The sequence below is a fragment of the Glycine soja genome, chromosome 8, assembly GCF_004193775.1.
Source record: "Glycine soja cultivar W05 chromosome 8, ASM419377v2, whole genome shotgun sequence".
In the NCBI taxonomy this organism is placed as follows: Eukaryota; Viridiplantae; Streptophyta; class Magnoliopsida; order Fabales; family Fabaceae; genus Glycine; species Glycine soja.
This window is the reverse complement of record NC_041009.1, coordinates 11,225,619-11,242,522: the sequence shown is the minus strand read 5'-3', so window position 1 is coordinate 11,242,522 and position 16,904 is coordinate 11,225,619. Positions and strand designations below refer to the sequence as shown.

General features: G+C 33.0%; 3 protein-coding genes across 4 annotated transcripts; all 3 read left to right on the top strand.

Annotated features, from left to right (window-relative positions):
• Positions 1–938: 938 nt before the first annotated feature.
• Positions 939–3,608, top strand: LOC114421945 (protein BOLA2-like). The gene is made up of 3 exons (XM_028388088.1): positions 939–1,132; positions 3,005–3,027; positions 3,137–3,608. Exons 1-3 carry the CDS (start codon positions 1,070–1,072, stop codon positions 3,330–3,332), a joined length of 282 nt encoding a protein of 93 aa, XP_028243889.1. The 5' UTR covers positions 939–1,069; the 3' UTR covers positions 3,333–3,608.
• Positions 3,609–4,352: 744 nt separating this feature from the next.
• LOC114421944 (probable plastid-lipid-associated protein 7, chloroplastic) lies at positions 4,353–7,042 on the top strand. 2 transcript variants are annotated; one of them, XM_028388086.1, is made up of 7 exons: positions 4,358–4,735; positions 4,832–4,947; positions 5,204–5,326; positions 5,510–5,608; positions 5,707–5,751; positions 6,351–6,424; positions 6,594–7,042. In XM_028388086.1, exons 1-7 carry the CDS (start codon positions 4,474–4,476, stop codon positions 6,679–6,681), a joined length of 807 nt encoding a protein of 268 aa, XP_028243887.1. In that variant the 5' UTR covers positions 4,358–4,473; the 3' UTR covers positions 6,682–7,042. The 2 variants fall into 2 exon arrangements, with proteins under 2 accessions (XP_028243888.1, XP_028243887.1); XM_028388087.1 differs by lacking the exon at positions 5,510–5,608 and having other exon boundaries at positions 4,353–4,735.
• Positions 7,043–11,387: 4,345 nt separating this feature from the next.
• Positions 11,388–15,418, top strand: LOC114422088 (probable serine/threonine-protein kinase kinX). The gene is made up of 2 exons (XM_028388285.1): positions 11,388–11,866; positions 14,019–15,418. Exons 1-2 carry the CDS (start codon positions 11,627–11,629, stop codon positions 15,018–15,020), a joined length of 1,242 nt encoding a protein of 413 aa, XP_028244086.1. The 5' UTR covers positions 11,388–11,626; the 3' UTR covers positions 15,021–15,418.
• The last annotated feature ends 1,486 nt before the right edge of the window (positions 15,419–16,904 follow it).

Sequence of the window (16,904 nt, the reverse complement as noted above, 5' to 3'; positions counted from 1 at the left end):
CTATTACAATAGGATAAAAGTAGCAAGTTTTTTTCCCGTTAAATATTTTACGAATAAATAATAATTATTCAAATAAAAACTATTAGTGAATAATTCTTAGTTATTTTAGAAAAATACTCTCCTTTTCTTTGGGGGTAGATTTATTATTAATAATAAAAATAAAAATAACAATATTTTAAGCTTTAAAATTTACCACAAGTTCATGTGAGTTCGAACAAAGACGTAAATAAATTAAAAAAAAAAAAACTCAAATGCATAATCATAGTTACACGATATAAACGCAGCCAATAAATTACTGTTTCACAGACTAGTCGATTAATAGCTCTTTGCACTTTCTCCAGAGCAAATGCGTTAATTTTATCTTAAAACAATAAACCTTTTTCAATCAGTTATGAGAAAACCTGAAAATGAGTGTAAAACTCTCTTGATTACATATCTACTGATTGTGAATTCTACCTTCTTGATGTCATGTCAATTATATAACTTAAATCCACAAGTCGCTTTACCTTATCGAAAACCAATGACTTAACCAAATTAACCACACAATTTATATAGTTGTGCTTGCAAGTACAGAATGTTGCTAATAATTCTGTTATAGCGTTATGGATTTTAATCTGATTACTTGATCGTTAACCTGCTAATTATTGTAGTAGATCTCAGGGCTTACAGTATTTGGTCCGGTGCCACAATGGCGGCATGATTCTTATAAGATTTTATATATCTTAACCCTATTTTTATATTAATGGAATGTATTTATTTAAATAAGCCACATACTAAATCAACTGTTTAAATTTAAAAATAAAAATAAAAAAAGAAATGGCGTGGGGAATTCAATTTTCCAAATGCCGATTTTCCTTTTTCTAAAAAAAATATAAGCATTCGGATAAATATTTTGGAGGATAAGTATTTGGGTAAATAACTTTTTCATGAGTATCCATTTCTTTTTTGCACTCAAGAATTATTTCTTTTTATCAGCGTCTCGACAACGCGAATATATTCCGTTAATGAAAAAGCGGTAGCCGCTAGAGCAGGAGATTGAAGGGCGAAAAAGAAGACTGAGAGAAGAGAGATGGGCGTGACGAAGGAAGAAGTTGAATCATCCTTGAAGGCCAAACTGAACCCTTCTCATCTTGTAAGCTTTTTTTTTTTCTCTCTCTTTCACTTTGCTATGTGTTTCGTTTTCTACTTTCTTTCCTAAAGTTTTAGTGTGCTTTGTGATAACTATTAGGTATTTATTTTTCAATTTTACCTCCAGTGTGTCCATTACTTCTAATTAATTCCGTGTTCGGAGTTGTCCAAATTCGATTGAGTTCTCCTTCTTACTTACCAAAAGTGATTTCCGTATATTAAAACTGCTTTTCTCAGTAACCACTTATAAGAAAAGAAAACAAGAAGGAAGGAAAAATGAAGTTTCTCCCTAAGTTAAAATTAGCTTATTCATAAATTAAAACCAGCTTTTGAACAAGTTAATTAGAGAATTTCTACGTATTAGCTTTATCATAAGTTAGTTTTAGCTTTTGGGCAAGTGCATGTATAGAACCTAAAGTTTCAGCTTCTAAATGAGAAATAGCTTTTGGTTGAAATTAAGCTTCCACAAGGAGTGAAGCATAATTCGTTGGTTTATCTAGAGAACCATGAATTGGTTTGTGGGTAGCAATTCATGGTTGAGTTGTGAGTTAGGTAACTCCTATTCTTGTTTCAATTCATGAAAATGACAGTAGGAGGCGAGATAGACAGGCAGGGCTATGAAGGTAGCATCAAGATGAGATAGACAACGGAATAAGAAGTGGAGATGTAGCAGCACTTTTGTGAGGAAGAGAGTGAGCATGGGAATGCTCAAGAACCCCATTTGCACTCTGAAAATGATGATGATTGTGGATGGTGATGTCTGTGTATCTAATAGATCTTCAATTTCTTAGTAGCTTTGTGTATTTCTTTTTTATGGGTGTGGGAATCTATGAGAAAGAAACCCTTGCATCCCAAGGCAAGTACAAAAGCATACCACAAACCCACTGCATACTGACTTATCCCATTGTACTGTATACTTGGAAAGATGGCACAGGGCATATCCATATCTGTAACATGTACTGGATAGTATTGCGAATTCTTAAGCCCCCAGAATTGATCTCTTTGGCTGTCTGGTTTCGTTTGACTGGGTTATACTGCTTTGCTCCTCTTAATGAGCTTGAAGTTTTTTTTGTTTCAAGTTATTTCCTTATCTTCTTTCTTTGGTGTATCTGCGGCAACAAGTTTTGATACCTTGTGCAAAATATTCAAGCCCTCACCACTTGGCCGACCTTAGTGGGTTGGTTATTTCCATATCTGACTGCAACCATTTGTAGATATCAAAGAGTTGCTGGCATAAACTGTCTTCTCCTTCATGGATTATTGACTTTCTTATTTGTTTAATTGTGTGAGAATACATGGGTTATGGTGCTTCTAGTTATCCATTGGATCTTGGTTGTTTAGTTAATACATTGGAATTTTACTCAATCTAAAATTCTCATGTGCTATATGGTACCTGTTATTATCTATGACTATCAGAAATCCATATAACAATTTTGGAATTTCCTTTGACACTGGGCAGTCTGAGTGAATTATGCAGTGACGTTGAATTAAGTGTTGGCTCTTGAATTTTTTCACACGTGTCCAATGTTGCAAACATTTACAAATTTTTTATTTTTGCCAAAGTTGTGGTTTGCTTCATCACAAAAATTTCAGTATTGTTAATGGAGAGCTTTCCACTTGCATGTCACATGGGGTGTGTAATATGTTAAATATGGAGTGTTATGTGTATTAAATATGAAAATTTGTTAAAACTTAAAGGGGATTTTTTTTTATAATGGTTTAGACATTGTCTGTTAATTATAACCCTCTGTTATGGGAGTTACACATAACAAAACAAATTTTATGCACCAAACATGAAATGGGTTTACCCTGTATTTGACACTCCCCTCCCGTTCTTCAAATTCCGTGTTCTGATTTGATTGTATTTGTGTTTCAGGAAGTGGTTGATACATCTGGAGGGTAAGTGTTTTTTTTCCCCACTAACAGACCTTGTGTTCTCTACTTTGTAGCACTGTTTACTTCCTCTTTTTTTTATTTTTATCTTACAATCTTATGATGTGGCTATTAGGTGCGGTGCAAGTTTTGTGGTGGAGATTGTATCAGAACAATTTGAAGGCAAAAGGCTACTTGAGAGGCATCGAATGGTGAATGCTGCCTTAGAGGAGGAAATGAAACAAATCCATGCTCTCTCTATTAAGAAAGCTGTTACCCCAGACCAGTGGAAACAACAGCAAGAATCCAACCAATCAAATCCTGCTGCCTAAAGCATATGTTTCGGTTATAAAATAAGAAATCCATGCAGTGTATTGCTGACTGTTGATATTCTTTGTGGATTCTAGTTCTATGTAGTTTTATCATACTCAATTTATAATTGTACTACTAAATTTTGTTTACAAAATTTCTGGTTTAAGATGTGACCCTCTTTAGGTAGGAACTTCCAAATAATTTGTCATGTATACCTTGTAGGACCTTTTTTCTCTTTTTCTTTTCTTTACGTCACCACGAGTTTGAACTTATGGTCTTATAATATAAATCACCCACGTCTCGTGCCACTAGATATAGCGACTTTAACTTCCTTTTTTTAAAGAAGTAAAATATGAATCTAGGATTTCTTTTTCCGAGTCTAGATACATTCATTTTTTTCTCTCTTATATGATTTAATTTCTTACCAACTGCACTCTTTCTATGAAAATGGTTTACTTGAAAAATCTAGTTCAATTGAAGGACTTAACAGTTACCAGATTAGTTTTATTTAAGTTTTTAGGGATTGTTGCCAGATCTTAAACTTCATTAGAGACACTTGGGAATTTAATTGGACGTCTTTTGCGTTGCAATTATCCATGTTTCATATTTGAGAACATTTTTTCTTTGTATCCTATCTAATCTTATCCGATTCACATGCGAACTTGATCAATTCATAAATGTTCTGAACATGACCCTAGTGTTGAGCGCCCTCCCTATTGAAATGAAGACTCAGCTGCACGGTAATTTTTTTGAATTTAATATCTATGTACCTGACGGTCTAAAATATTTTCATTCAATTATAAATTAAATGACAGTATCATACTTGTGTGAAGTGTATAACTCTTTTTCTCATTTTTTATATCAAAACTTCAAAAAATAATGGTCTTCTCTTTCCCTATTGGAACATGGGCCTTCTGAGGTTGGCACGTAGAAGAGCAACGCATAAGGTATCTATCAACTGGATCCCGTGTCCTTCAAATGGGAACTTCTAAACCACATGTCTCGATAGACCTATCCACACAACCTTTGTTATAAAAACCAAAACGTGTCACGGTTTCCCTTTGCCCGAAAATTTCAGCCTAATCAGCAAAATAGATAGAGCATTGCAGCGACCCTCTCCTATGCTTCATCCTTCTGTCTCTCATCCCATGTGAAGGTTCAATGGTCACTAAGCTAGTTCAGCCACCAATGACAGATTCCCATGTGAGTCCTCTCATTTATAGAACCATGAATGTCATGAAGCTCCAAAATTTTGTCCCAGCTAGAAATCATCCAAGAATAAACACCTCAAGATTTGGTGAGAGACCATTATGGTTTAGACCCATTACAATCATTAAAGTTGCAGAACACAATTCTGGCTCAGGCTTAGTTGAGCTTGAAGCACTTGCTCAGAAGAAAAGAGAGCTTTACCAGGCGGTGGAAGGTACACACTCTCCAGTTATTTTCATCTCCCTTTTATTATTATGATTGAAAAGAGTAATATGATTGAAAAAGGGTTGCAAAAAAACATGTTTTGAAGGAATCAATAGGGGAATTTTCGGAATCCCATCTACCAAGAAATCTGAAATTGAAAGTTTGGTGAAGCAGCTAGAATCTCTGAATCCTACTCCATTCCCAACTCTAGAACTGGAGAAGGTAACATCAAGCCTTCCTCATTGGCATTTAGGAGCTTTTGTTATAAGAGGAAAAAAAAGGTTATGCCCTGAATTAGTTTTACACATTCATCCCATCACAAACCAGGGAAATCACATGTGTAGTAAGTTTATTGATTTTTACAATAACTACCTTGTAAATGATACCAATGATGATTTGTGATTACTGATTAGATGACAGTGTTAAACTCAGTACATAATCATTAAACTCTTGTTATAATATTTTGTTATTATGGTAGGTGGCTGGGTGCTGGAGGCTTGTTTACAGTACAATCTCCATTTTGGGATCAAAGAGGACCAAGTTAGGCCTCAGAGATTTTATCTCATTGGATGATTTTTTTCAGTCGATTGATATATCCAAGGTACAAAAACAATGTAGTTCTCAATTTTGTATGATATAGACTATTTTTCTTTGAATTGAGACTTTATTTGAGTAGCATTGGACCTCAGAAGATGCAAAGCTATGCACCGTTTCCACTATTTCAAGTTTTTTTTTTCTTTTTCTACTGACTTTTAACTTTTGGTAATGTGATTTGAAAATGGAGAGCAAAGCAGTTAATGTGATAAAGTTCAGTGCAAGGGGATTGAGTTTGTTGTCTGGACAACTTAGTATTGAGGCCTCTTTCAGGATTTCTTCCTCAACAGTTAAAACTCCACTTCTTGTTTGGTCACTTATTTCTCTGTAAAACATTAATATGGCTGCCCAATAACTACCTAATTGGTTACTGCTTGAAATTGACAGAGGGTTGACATTAATTTCGAAAACTCAACGATCACTCCTGACCGGGTATGTTAGCCATATACTGTATTACATTTTTGGCTTAATTTTGATTTTAATTCTTATATATTAACTTATGAGTGTTTTTCTTATCTTCCTTTTTCTAATTATTCGCATTTACTCGTAGTGTTCCAATTGTTAAAATTAAATTTCATGCTCCAAATTCTAATATACAATGGGAATACAATGAAGGCGTGACATGACATTGATTTGGCAATGAAAACAATGTATTTTAAATAAAAAGGGATTTCATTATATTTTATACATTTTATTTTTATGCAAATATTATATATATATATATATATATATATATATATATATATATATATATATATATATATATATATATTTCCATTGCCAATTTCTATAAATCAATATCACGTCACACATTCGTTATATTTATCTTAATTACTGATCGATATTTGGGGTGTGAGACTTGATTTTAATAATTAAAAAGTTATTAAGATTAGAAACGAACAATTGGAATTAAGAGAAACAAAATCACATTGGCTAAATTATAAGAACTAAAAATGTAATTAAGACTATTTTTCTATGCCAATCAGAATTTTTACCTAGAGTTAATTTGTTTTTCCTCCTTGCATGCACAGTTGATGAATGTATTTCGGAAAAATTATGATCTTTTGTTGGGCATCTTCAATCCAGAGGGATGGCTGGAAATCACGTATCCTAATTCTTTCAAGATTTTTTTTCCTTTTCTTTTATTGGTTTAGTTTTAAGGTCCAACCCATATCTACCCTTTTTGACCAGCCCAAATCATATCTTTCTTTGTATTTTCATGCTATTAATATTGATGAAATTTGTTGTTGTTCCTAAACTCCATTATGCCATAGATATGTTGATGAAACTATGAGAATAGGAAGGGACGACAAAAGCAATATCTTTGTACTGGAAAGATTTGATGATAGTAATAACATGTAGCCACTTTCCTTCCACTTTAATCTTCAAAATTAATTAGTACGCGAGGCATTTTTTATCCTTACAGATGCTTTTGTTTTGAAAATTTTGTTGGCCAAGATTCATTTAGTAAATATGTCAGAAATTTCTTATTATACAAATTACTATTGGCAGAAATAAGCAAGCTATGTTGCTTATGAGAAGCTATTAATTACTGATCACTGTTGTATTCCTACTCTCATAAGTGGCCACTAGTAGTTTGTACCTTAGAGTATTGTATCTTGAAATTCTTAGGTTAAGATAAGGTTTTGGTTCTTCTATTTTTACTTATTGGAGTTTTTTTGTATTTATTTAAATGTTAATATTTATTTATTTTTATTCATAAGTTTTAGTTTTTCAAAGACAGAGACTAATGTCTTAATAAAGAAATTTGTAATTTTAAAAAATAAATAAACTAATATGATTAGTATTGAGACTGACATGTACTGCAAACCGAAATCACAAACTAGATATAGGGTTAATATCTAAATCTTGCTTGAAACAAATGCCTATTTTTCATGGTGTGAAGCAAGCTAATGCCTAGAAGAACTCTCACAAAGAAATCAGAGAAACAGAACATTTTCAGTAGGGACAACCAACAAAACAAAGTTTCATTACCTCATAAATGAAATCACATTCAATGTTTGATAAAAAAAAATAAAAAAATGAATGTTAGAACTTCCACCCTCGAAAATGTGTCCCCAAAGTACTGTTTTCTCCGCGGAAACAGTTGGGTTTTTTAATTGGATTATTAAATGTGTCGATATTCGAGTGTCTCCGTTCACTGCCATTAATTCCAACATGTTCCCTCTTACTTCGGACTAGGGCTTAGAATTTCCTCATTTAGTGCCGAAACATTCTCCCACGGCATCATAGTGAAAATTTAGTACAGTAGTAGTAGTTAGTTAACACTTAACATACTTCTGTGACCATGATTCTATACTGGGCATGACTTAGTAAGTTATTAGATAATACATTTATCTCATTATAATTTTTCTATAATGGTCCAAACAATTCCAACATTAAATTTGTTATCCCATTATTCACAAAAAAATATTGATCCTATTATGACTCGGAACATAACAAAAACCATATTAATCCGGACTTCAGATTTAACGACAACTGCAGCAAGTGCTTGTTTGTTTGTTTTTTAAATTGTAACTGATATTTTTTACAGTAAAAAGACAGGAGAAAAGAATTTTGGTTTTAAACCCCACTGAGTTGGTCGAGTGTAGCAAGACAGATCTCACAGGTCAGAGGTTTGAGCTCCCACTCGTCTCCTTGGGATGAGGTAGCGCTCGTTGAACAAAAAACAAACAAGTATGGCAATAACATTATTGTTGGCAACAATTAATAACCTGGCCCAACGTTATTCATCTTTTGCAAAAAGAGAAGCAAACACTACTCATTCTGTGTATTCATCAATGGCTGACTATGAAAATGAAACCATGGAAGCAGAACCAAAAGATAGAAGGTTTGGAAGCGTTGATCCATCTCCATTTCGAGAAGACCCTTGAGAAGAAGCGTGCCATAGACCTCCAAAAGAAGGAGCTCCACAAGCTCTCTGTGTGTTTTTCTTCATATTCCTCTCCCTTGTGTTCATGTCCCTCTCTCACCATCTTCAATGCCGCCATTGCTGGATCCCCATTACCCTCCTCTCCCTCTCCCACCTCATCTTCTAGGTGTCATTCGCTCACCCTCAGATGCATCAACGCCTTCTAAGTGTCTCTTGAATCGTCATAACCATAGCCCACCATCTTCTCACCACACCATTGTGTTGACCCTAAATTTTGTAAACATAATCTATTAGAAATTTGAGGTAGAAGATAATTTTTTCTTTAGAGGTTCTCTATTCTTGATAATTCATTTATCATGATCAATGTTAAATTTTTAATATTTAGTTTGATAAAAATATATATGATTGTAAGTATAATCAAACAAAATAATAATATGAATTAAATAAAAAATTAGGAAGAAGAATGAGATATGGAAAGGAGAAAATGCCATTAAAAGAGTTTACTCTAAATTTTAACCCTTATTATAGAAAAATGAAGAAGGCAAAGGCGAGGTCATATTTGTTTATTGGTGTTTCACAAATGATTCTCACCAAAATCATGACTCTGAAGACATCCAAAGAAATTTGGGACTATTTGAAGGAAGAATATGAAGGGGATGAGACGATTTGACACAAAGTGTTAAACTTGATGAGGAAATTTGAATTGCAAAGAATGAAAGAGTCAAAGACAATTAAAGGTTACTCGAACATATTGTTTGACATCACTAACAAGGTTAAATTGTTGGGTACTACATTTGCAGATTCCAAAATTGTTGAAATTTTTTTGGTTAAACGCCTAAAAGATATGTAGCACCAATAACCACTTTCGAGAATACAAAGGATCTATCCATGATCTCTTTGGCGGAAGTGATACAAGCCTTGCAAGCCAAGAACAAAGGAGATTGATGAGAGAAGAATCAATAGTCGGATGAGCTTTAGCAGCCAAGCAACAAAATGTGACCAAATACAAGAACTTTGATGGATCATGATCAAATTCAAAATCAACCAATGCAAAAGGAAATTGGAAGAAATCTTATCCACTAGCAAGCACTGCACAAAGAAAGGTCATCCTCCATTTAAATGTTGGAGAAGACCTGATGCTAAGTGCAATGAGTGTAATCAAATGGTGCATGAAGCTGTTATTTGCAAAAATAAGAATCAACCACATGGTGAAGCTACAAGGGCTATTGATCAAGAGGAGGAGGAGTACTAGTTTGTTGTTATATGTTTTTCTAGCATTGAATAAAGTCAAAATTGACTTATCGACAATGGTTGTACTAACCACATGACAAACAACAAAGATCTATTCAAGGACCTAAGTATATCATGCACATTGAAGGTTGGAGTTGGAGATGACAAGTGCATTATTGTGAGTGAAAAAAGAACTATAGCAATCTCAACCAACAAAGGTACAAAGCTTATTTCTGATGTGTTGTATTTTCTTGAATTTGATTAGAATTTGTGGAGTGTTGGACAACTAGTTAAGAAAGGTTACAAAGTATTGTTCGAGAACAAAAAATGTTTGATTAAAGATGTCGATGACAAATACATTCTCAAAGTAAAAATGAAAGAAAAAAGCTTTGCTTTAAATACATTGGAGGAGGAGTAAATTGCTTTTTCAGCAAAAGAGAAAAACACTAAATTATGGAACAAGAAGCAAAAAGTTGATGAAGATCAAGTTAGTTCTGAAATCAGTGTGCCCAAGGTGCTCGCCAATTGTTTGAATGAGTGATATCCCCAGTAATTTAGAGGAAGCCCACAACAATGGATCCAAACCAGTCTTTTTTAGTTGTAATAGAGGGATGCCACTGCTAAACAGCTTCAAACATGGACAAAGGCCATTCTTCATCCTCTTTAATTAATTGCTTAGCGTGTTCATATGAAAATGTCACATACCTTCCCCCTCTTTCTGAAGATCTTTCTTTGTATTCTTCAGGAAAATGCGAAAAGTAGAATGAGGTAACCTTAGTTGTCCCCTTCCAACCTAGTCGTACTTCTCTTATCGTCGAGTGGCTTCCATCCTTCCCCTTCTTGGTCTACCCTGAAGCCTCTCACTCTCTCTCTCTCATTGTCCCCTTGTTGCTGATCAATTATTGGAGCAACAATTGACCTTAAGAGAAATTGAATCTTGGTGCATTGAAGCACAATAGTCAATATTCCTCAAGAGATCAACCCTAAGCCTACAATCTATGTCAAACACACAACAATATAATTCACTTCAAACACACCATCCACATGCATTTCGGATACATAGTTATAATATAGTCAATGATTAAATCTTTTCATCAACACATTGGAAAGACCTGCTTTGTTTGTGTGTATGAGAGAGAGAGATGCTATATTGATTTTGTTACAATGCTAGGGTAAGTATATATTCATAAGAATGTCCGCATTTGAGGTTGTCGAGTAGCAACCAATACGTGAGACCAACTAATGACTACTATTTTATTGTCTATCGAAAATACCAAACATCTACCGAAGGGCCCGCTACATGGCTGTCCTATATACTGTCCATCCATGCGTACAACTGTTTTATGGGAATGTCAATATTATAATCTAATGAATTTTCTAAATAATTATTCCATAATCTTGAATTAGTACCACACAAGGAAAAATAACTATATTTTTCAATAATTATTCAATTAATGTAAAGTAATCATTATAAATTATTATGTTAACAATGCATTCAGCTAAACTCTTAGTATTATTACTATTTTTTATATTTTTTTATGCACTAATGAGCTATTTTACTATACTTGTAAATAAAATAAAAGTTGAAATACTATTAATATTAAGACTTTAATATTGAGTTTTTAGTGAATAATATTTTAACCTGAATATTATCCTTCATAATTTTTCTGGTAACAATATTGTCAATTATAGTTTTATCCGGCTTGAAGATTATCAACTCAAATGATTTTTTTGATATGTAAAATTTTCTTAGTATAACAATAAATATGCATTACAAATAAAATTAATTTCTGATTCAACGATTTGAAAGACATGTGTGGCACGTGAATAGCAAAAAATATCATTGCTCTAAGAAATTAGTTTCATTTATTATAGTTTTTTTTTCAACCTATGGTCTAAAAAAGAGCATGAAAATATATAATTGAGGGTTTGGTTATGTGGTTGGTTTCTTGGGGCAGAAGAGAGAAAGGGAACTACAACATACAAATTGTCGTTTTAAATTGCTTTACCTTTTTAAGCCAAGGCCCAGACAGACACCGCATGCTCCTCTCTCTCTCTCTCTCTCTCTCTACCATTGATTTCCCCGCACGTTCCTCTCCTTTTTTGCTACTCTTGTTCTTTTGGGGTGAAAACTAGAAAGAAGCGTACGGAGAGAAATTTTGTTTTAGGAACAAAACGAAACCAATGGGAGGATGTGCAACGAAGCCGAAGGTCTCCAAGGACGATCCCGATGGAAAGCCCAAGGCACCCCAACCAGAACCCCAACCTGAACACCAACCCAACAAGGACACCCTTAAAACCAAAGCACCCGCCGCCCAAGTGGAACAAGCTGCTGCTGCTCACAACAACAACCTTAATGTCAACGAAATTGTTGACGACGACCAAGCCAACAAACGACGCTCTCTCAGCTTCTTGTTCAAGGAGGTACGCTCTCAAATTCCACAATCTCAACACTTTTCCTTTTCTTTTTCAATCTTTTGTTTTGTTTATTTATTGAAGAAATGCGTTTTTAGTTTTTATAATTTGGTCAACGTTGTTAAGGTCTCTACCGTTAATAAACATGATTGATTTTTCACATTTTTTAAAATTTGAATTTTAAATTCTTCAACTTGGAAAAAGAATATTAATCATGTTTAACCAGAAATATAGGACTAAAACACATTCTTTCTCTCTTTACCTTTAGTGTTTTTGTGTTGGAAGTAATATTTTCTGCTGCCATAGAAAGTTAACTTTTTTTTTTAGTTGTAACATTTTTCAAAGTATATCTCATCATCTTCATCTTATGCATAAAAGAAAGTGCTAGTCAAATTTCCCCAAAATGATTCTGAGTCCTTCCATGGAGACATTTCCAATACTCCCTGTTCTAAACTTTTCTTTCTCTCTCTTTTTTTTTAAAAAAAAATTGATAAAATGGAGAATAGTGCTACAATTATTGGATTTTGTTATTTGCTACTTTTCTTTTCTGGCTTGCTGGATGGATGAACAGATTTTCTTGTGCCATTCCGTTACATCCAAAAAAGAAAAGGAAATCCTTACATTTTAACTTATTGAATTGACTACTTTATGGTACTGATTCTTGGTCCACTTCACGACTTTACCCAACAAAATCACCGTCGTCCCGGTTTAATGGCCAAATTTTTAGGGGTAAAACTGGTAGGTATCCCCAATCATGCGCATGCAAAAGGATACAACAATATATTCCAAACTATTTAATTTGGAAATAACATTTCTATATTTTTCATCACTTGGCTCCAATGGTGTTTTTTTTTTCCTATAACAGAAGTGAGGAATTAGAAGCAAGAGTTTAAAACTTTAATATTTATGCACTGTTTGCGTAAAAAATAATTAAATAATGAACCAGAAATAAAAAGTCATGATAAATATAATTTTCAAGGTACTTGTGAAAATAACAACAAATTTATCGTATGACAATATGTAGTATACATATTAGACGTCTGTACATATATTATTTATTTTAAAAGTAATTATTACTTAAAAAATGTTATCAGTGCACTTCTTTGATTTTTAATCTTTTTACAATATGACTTTTAATAAAAACTGTATTATTAATTTTTTATGTAATGCTTTTAACAGATTTTTTTTTTCTGATCCTCATTTATTTGAAGAAATGAAGAATAAATTGAGGTGATACTCACACTTTTAAATTTTATTTTAATTTAAAACTTTCGTATCATTTTTTTTCACTCTATTCAACGGATTTACTTCAAATCCTAAATAGACTTTTTCTCTCCTTTCTGTTTTAGTACTTTTTCTTTTTCACTTCTGTCTGTGTACACCGATTAGATTATCATATAAATACTGCATTTGGATCCAATTGATCACGTTTACCGCTATCATCGTTCTCATGCTTTCATTATAATTAATCAGTGTGTCCATTCAGCAGAAACATCAATGATTTCAAACAAAAGTTTATGATAGAGTTTTGTACTACACGTTGATTACGAGGGTATTTGATTGCAAGAGAAATTAAAAGAAATAGTTTTGAGAAAATATTTTGTTTTTTAATCATAAAAAATGGTATGGTTTTTACTTTTTCTATATTTAAATGTTTATATAAGAAATAATAATTCCAAAAATAGAAAAGATACTATTAATTTTATATAAATACTTAAAATTAAACAACTCATGTAAACACTGCAGCCAGAGATGCTCTAAAACTGCATAGTAATATAATAACCATTGAAAACAAAATAAATACAGAACATCAGAACTTTTGAATTTAATTCAGTAAATTTCACATTTAAGATCATACACAAATTTTATTTCATAACCTTTTTATGAATTAAGTGCTTAACTTATTCATATACACCCAGAATCTATTTTGATTTGTAAAAGATAAAAAAAGGGGAAGTAAACAGAATGTGATTACTGCTTGCCGCGGAAGCAAAGAAGGAATATCAAATATTTCTGCATCTTTTCCTACTTGATTGTATCAACCAAACTAAAGAGACTATTTAGTGGCAACAACTCTTCTAGCTCGAAGCTTATCCATTAAAGCCTTTCTTAGCACTTTCTGATCTTTTCTGGTTTATCACTTGGTGTGTGTGTGTTGCAGAATGAAGATAAAAAGGGTTCCACAGAAAATGAGAAAAATACAGTTGAGGAATCTGTGAAAGAAGAAGTGTTAGAGGTCAAGAAACCTGCGGAAGATGCTAAAAGCAATGAGCCAATAGTTAAGCAAGAATCTCCAAGGCCAGATGAGAAGCTGTCTGAGGAGAGTAAAAACAATGAATCATCAAAGCAAGAAAACGAGACTTTGAAGACAGAAACATCACATGCTGAGGAAACTCATGTCAATGAACCAGCTAAGGAAACAGTGAAACTAGAGCCAGAGGCTCAGAAACCTTCAGAGGAAACTCTTGCCATTGAACCAGCTAAGGAAACATTGATAATAGAGTCAGAAACTAAGAAACCTTCAGAGGAAACTCTAATCGTTGAACCAGCTAAGGAAACGGTGATAGTAGAGTCAGAAGCTAGGAAACCTTCAGAGGAAACTCTTATCAATGAACCAGCTAAGGAAACAGTGATAGTAGAGTCAGAAGCTAGGAAACCTTCAGAGGAAACTCTTATCAATGAACCAGCTAAGGAAACAGTGATAGTAGAGTCAGAAGCTCAGAAACCTTTAGAGGAAACTCATATCAATGAACCAGCTAAGAAAACAGTGAAACCAGATTCAGAAGCTGAGAAACCTTCAGAGGTAAACAATGAAAGCAGCAAGCCACTGAACGAAGAATTTGTACAGGCCATGGAGATACTTTCAGAGGAAACACAAAGCAATGGACTCATCAAACTCAAAGAAGTGCCTATTGAACCATCAGAAGAAGGTAAGCCAAGTGGGGAATCAGAGAGGAATGCTTCAGAAACTGAAAAACCTGAAACTTCCATTGTGACTGAGGTGGCTCCTATGCCTGAGGAGAGAGTAATTGAAGAAATTCCAACTGCTGCAAAGTCTGTAGAGAAGGAAACAAAGGAAGCTGCATCAAGCACAGAAGAGACAAGCCATAATGGGGTGGAGAATGCACCTAAGGTTGTTGATGCTGGAACTGAGATTCACTAAGACCTCAAATCTGAATGAGAACCATCAACAATTTGAAACATTGCAGAGTTTCAGATTGTTCTTCGGTTCATCCCATCCGAATCATTCTGTGATATTTCCCAACTACATTTTCGTCGTGTTATTTTTTTATATATATATATATTTAGTTTGAAGAACCGAATTTTTGTTCTTGTCAAGTCACTTATTTTTCTATCCTATCATTGCTAGTTATCTGTATTGGTAGGTCTAATTCACCAATGTAAATTGTAATTTTGTTGTGATCTCTGGTCTGCGAGTGGGAAATTCCAAGGACCTCAATCTTTTGTGCAAAACAAGTAGTGTACGAATGGTGTACATGAATCAAACTAGTTATTTTTGGTTTACAAATACAAGGAATTCCTATCTCAATCTTTACAGGAGGTTTGTTTGACGGACTTATTGTATTTCCTAGAATAATATTTGTAGGAATGCTCTTATATGTCATTAAGATGTTTAGTAAATATTTATTTTGAATATTTTAATTTTTTTAATTTAAAACAAAAGATTAATCACTTTTACATGAGAATAAGATAGAGAAACATATGTAATATAGTAATATAGATTCCTGTCCTAAAATTGTTGGTTTTGATCCTTATAAATTTTAAAAATTTTGGAAATATTATCTGTTACCATTGTTCATTAGCATACAGGGAAGTATAAACTTCGTTCAAAGGTCCTTCAATTTTGGAGACAAAATCCTTTATGATAATTGTGCACTATTAAGCCTCCTCCTGTTGACCAGAAGCTCTTCCATGAATTTGGTACACACAAGTATTTGTTCAACTGTCTTGAAAAAAGGGTATTTATCTGCAACTTCTTAAATATTTCCCAATATGCTTACCATTTTGCTACTTCTTCATTCTGAAGAATGATAACTTAATGACATATAAGAGTAGTTTCGCCTTCTTTGGAGCAACAAACAACTTTTTAACTTCCAATTCCATCGTGTCCCTCTTTTCCTTGGGTGGTGGTTCAATTATCTTTCTACTCCTAGTTGTTATACTCATTACTCCTAAGAATTAGGATTCATGTCATATCATTGGAAAAAGAAAAGCCTAAGTCTTCCGGCCATTAGTGCACCATTTCGGAGACAGGTGTTAACCAATTGGCACCATGGAATTAGTGCTGTCAGCTCAGCTAGTTAGTTAGGCTAAGTGGGATTAGCTTATCAGTTATCACACACTAACACATTTTTGTTTTCGGCTGGACTGATTTAACAGTAGGCTGAAATATTATTTGTCCAATCTAATTATTACATCTAGCTAATTGGGTCAGATTTTTTATATATAAAAAATATAAAATATTAACCATGTAAGATAATTTTTATATAACAAGTTAATAAAATATTTTTTAATCAATGTAAATTAAATAAAAAAATATAGGTTGTTGTTTATATTATAAAATATAAAAACATGATGCAGCACATAATAATAAAAATGAAATAGAAGGAGTGAATTATGAAATGCTAGTAAAATATTTTTAACATACTCTTCATTATTAATTAAAATCAGTTGAAAATTATAAAATTGTATGAGTCTCATTTTTTATTTATTAAATCTCACTCATGATTTTATAGTTTTCAATCAATTTTAATTAATATGAGAAAAGTATATTACTAGCACTTATATTTTAATAACAATAAACAACTGTTAAAATTAAAAACAAAACTCAATGTATACAAAATATTAACTTTAAACTAGGCATTAACAACATGTGCAATATTTAATTTATCATTTATGATGTTATAAATTACAAAAAAAATGGACCAAAGAACTGGCTCAAGACACACACGCACACCCACATTCGCTGTAGATTTATTTTTTTAACTCCGCATCGATACATTTGCAGCATTTGAAATTTTAAAGC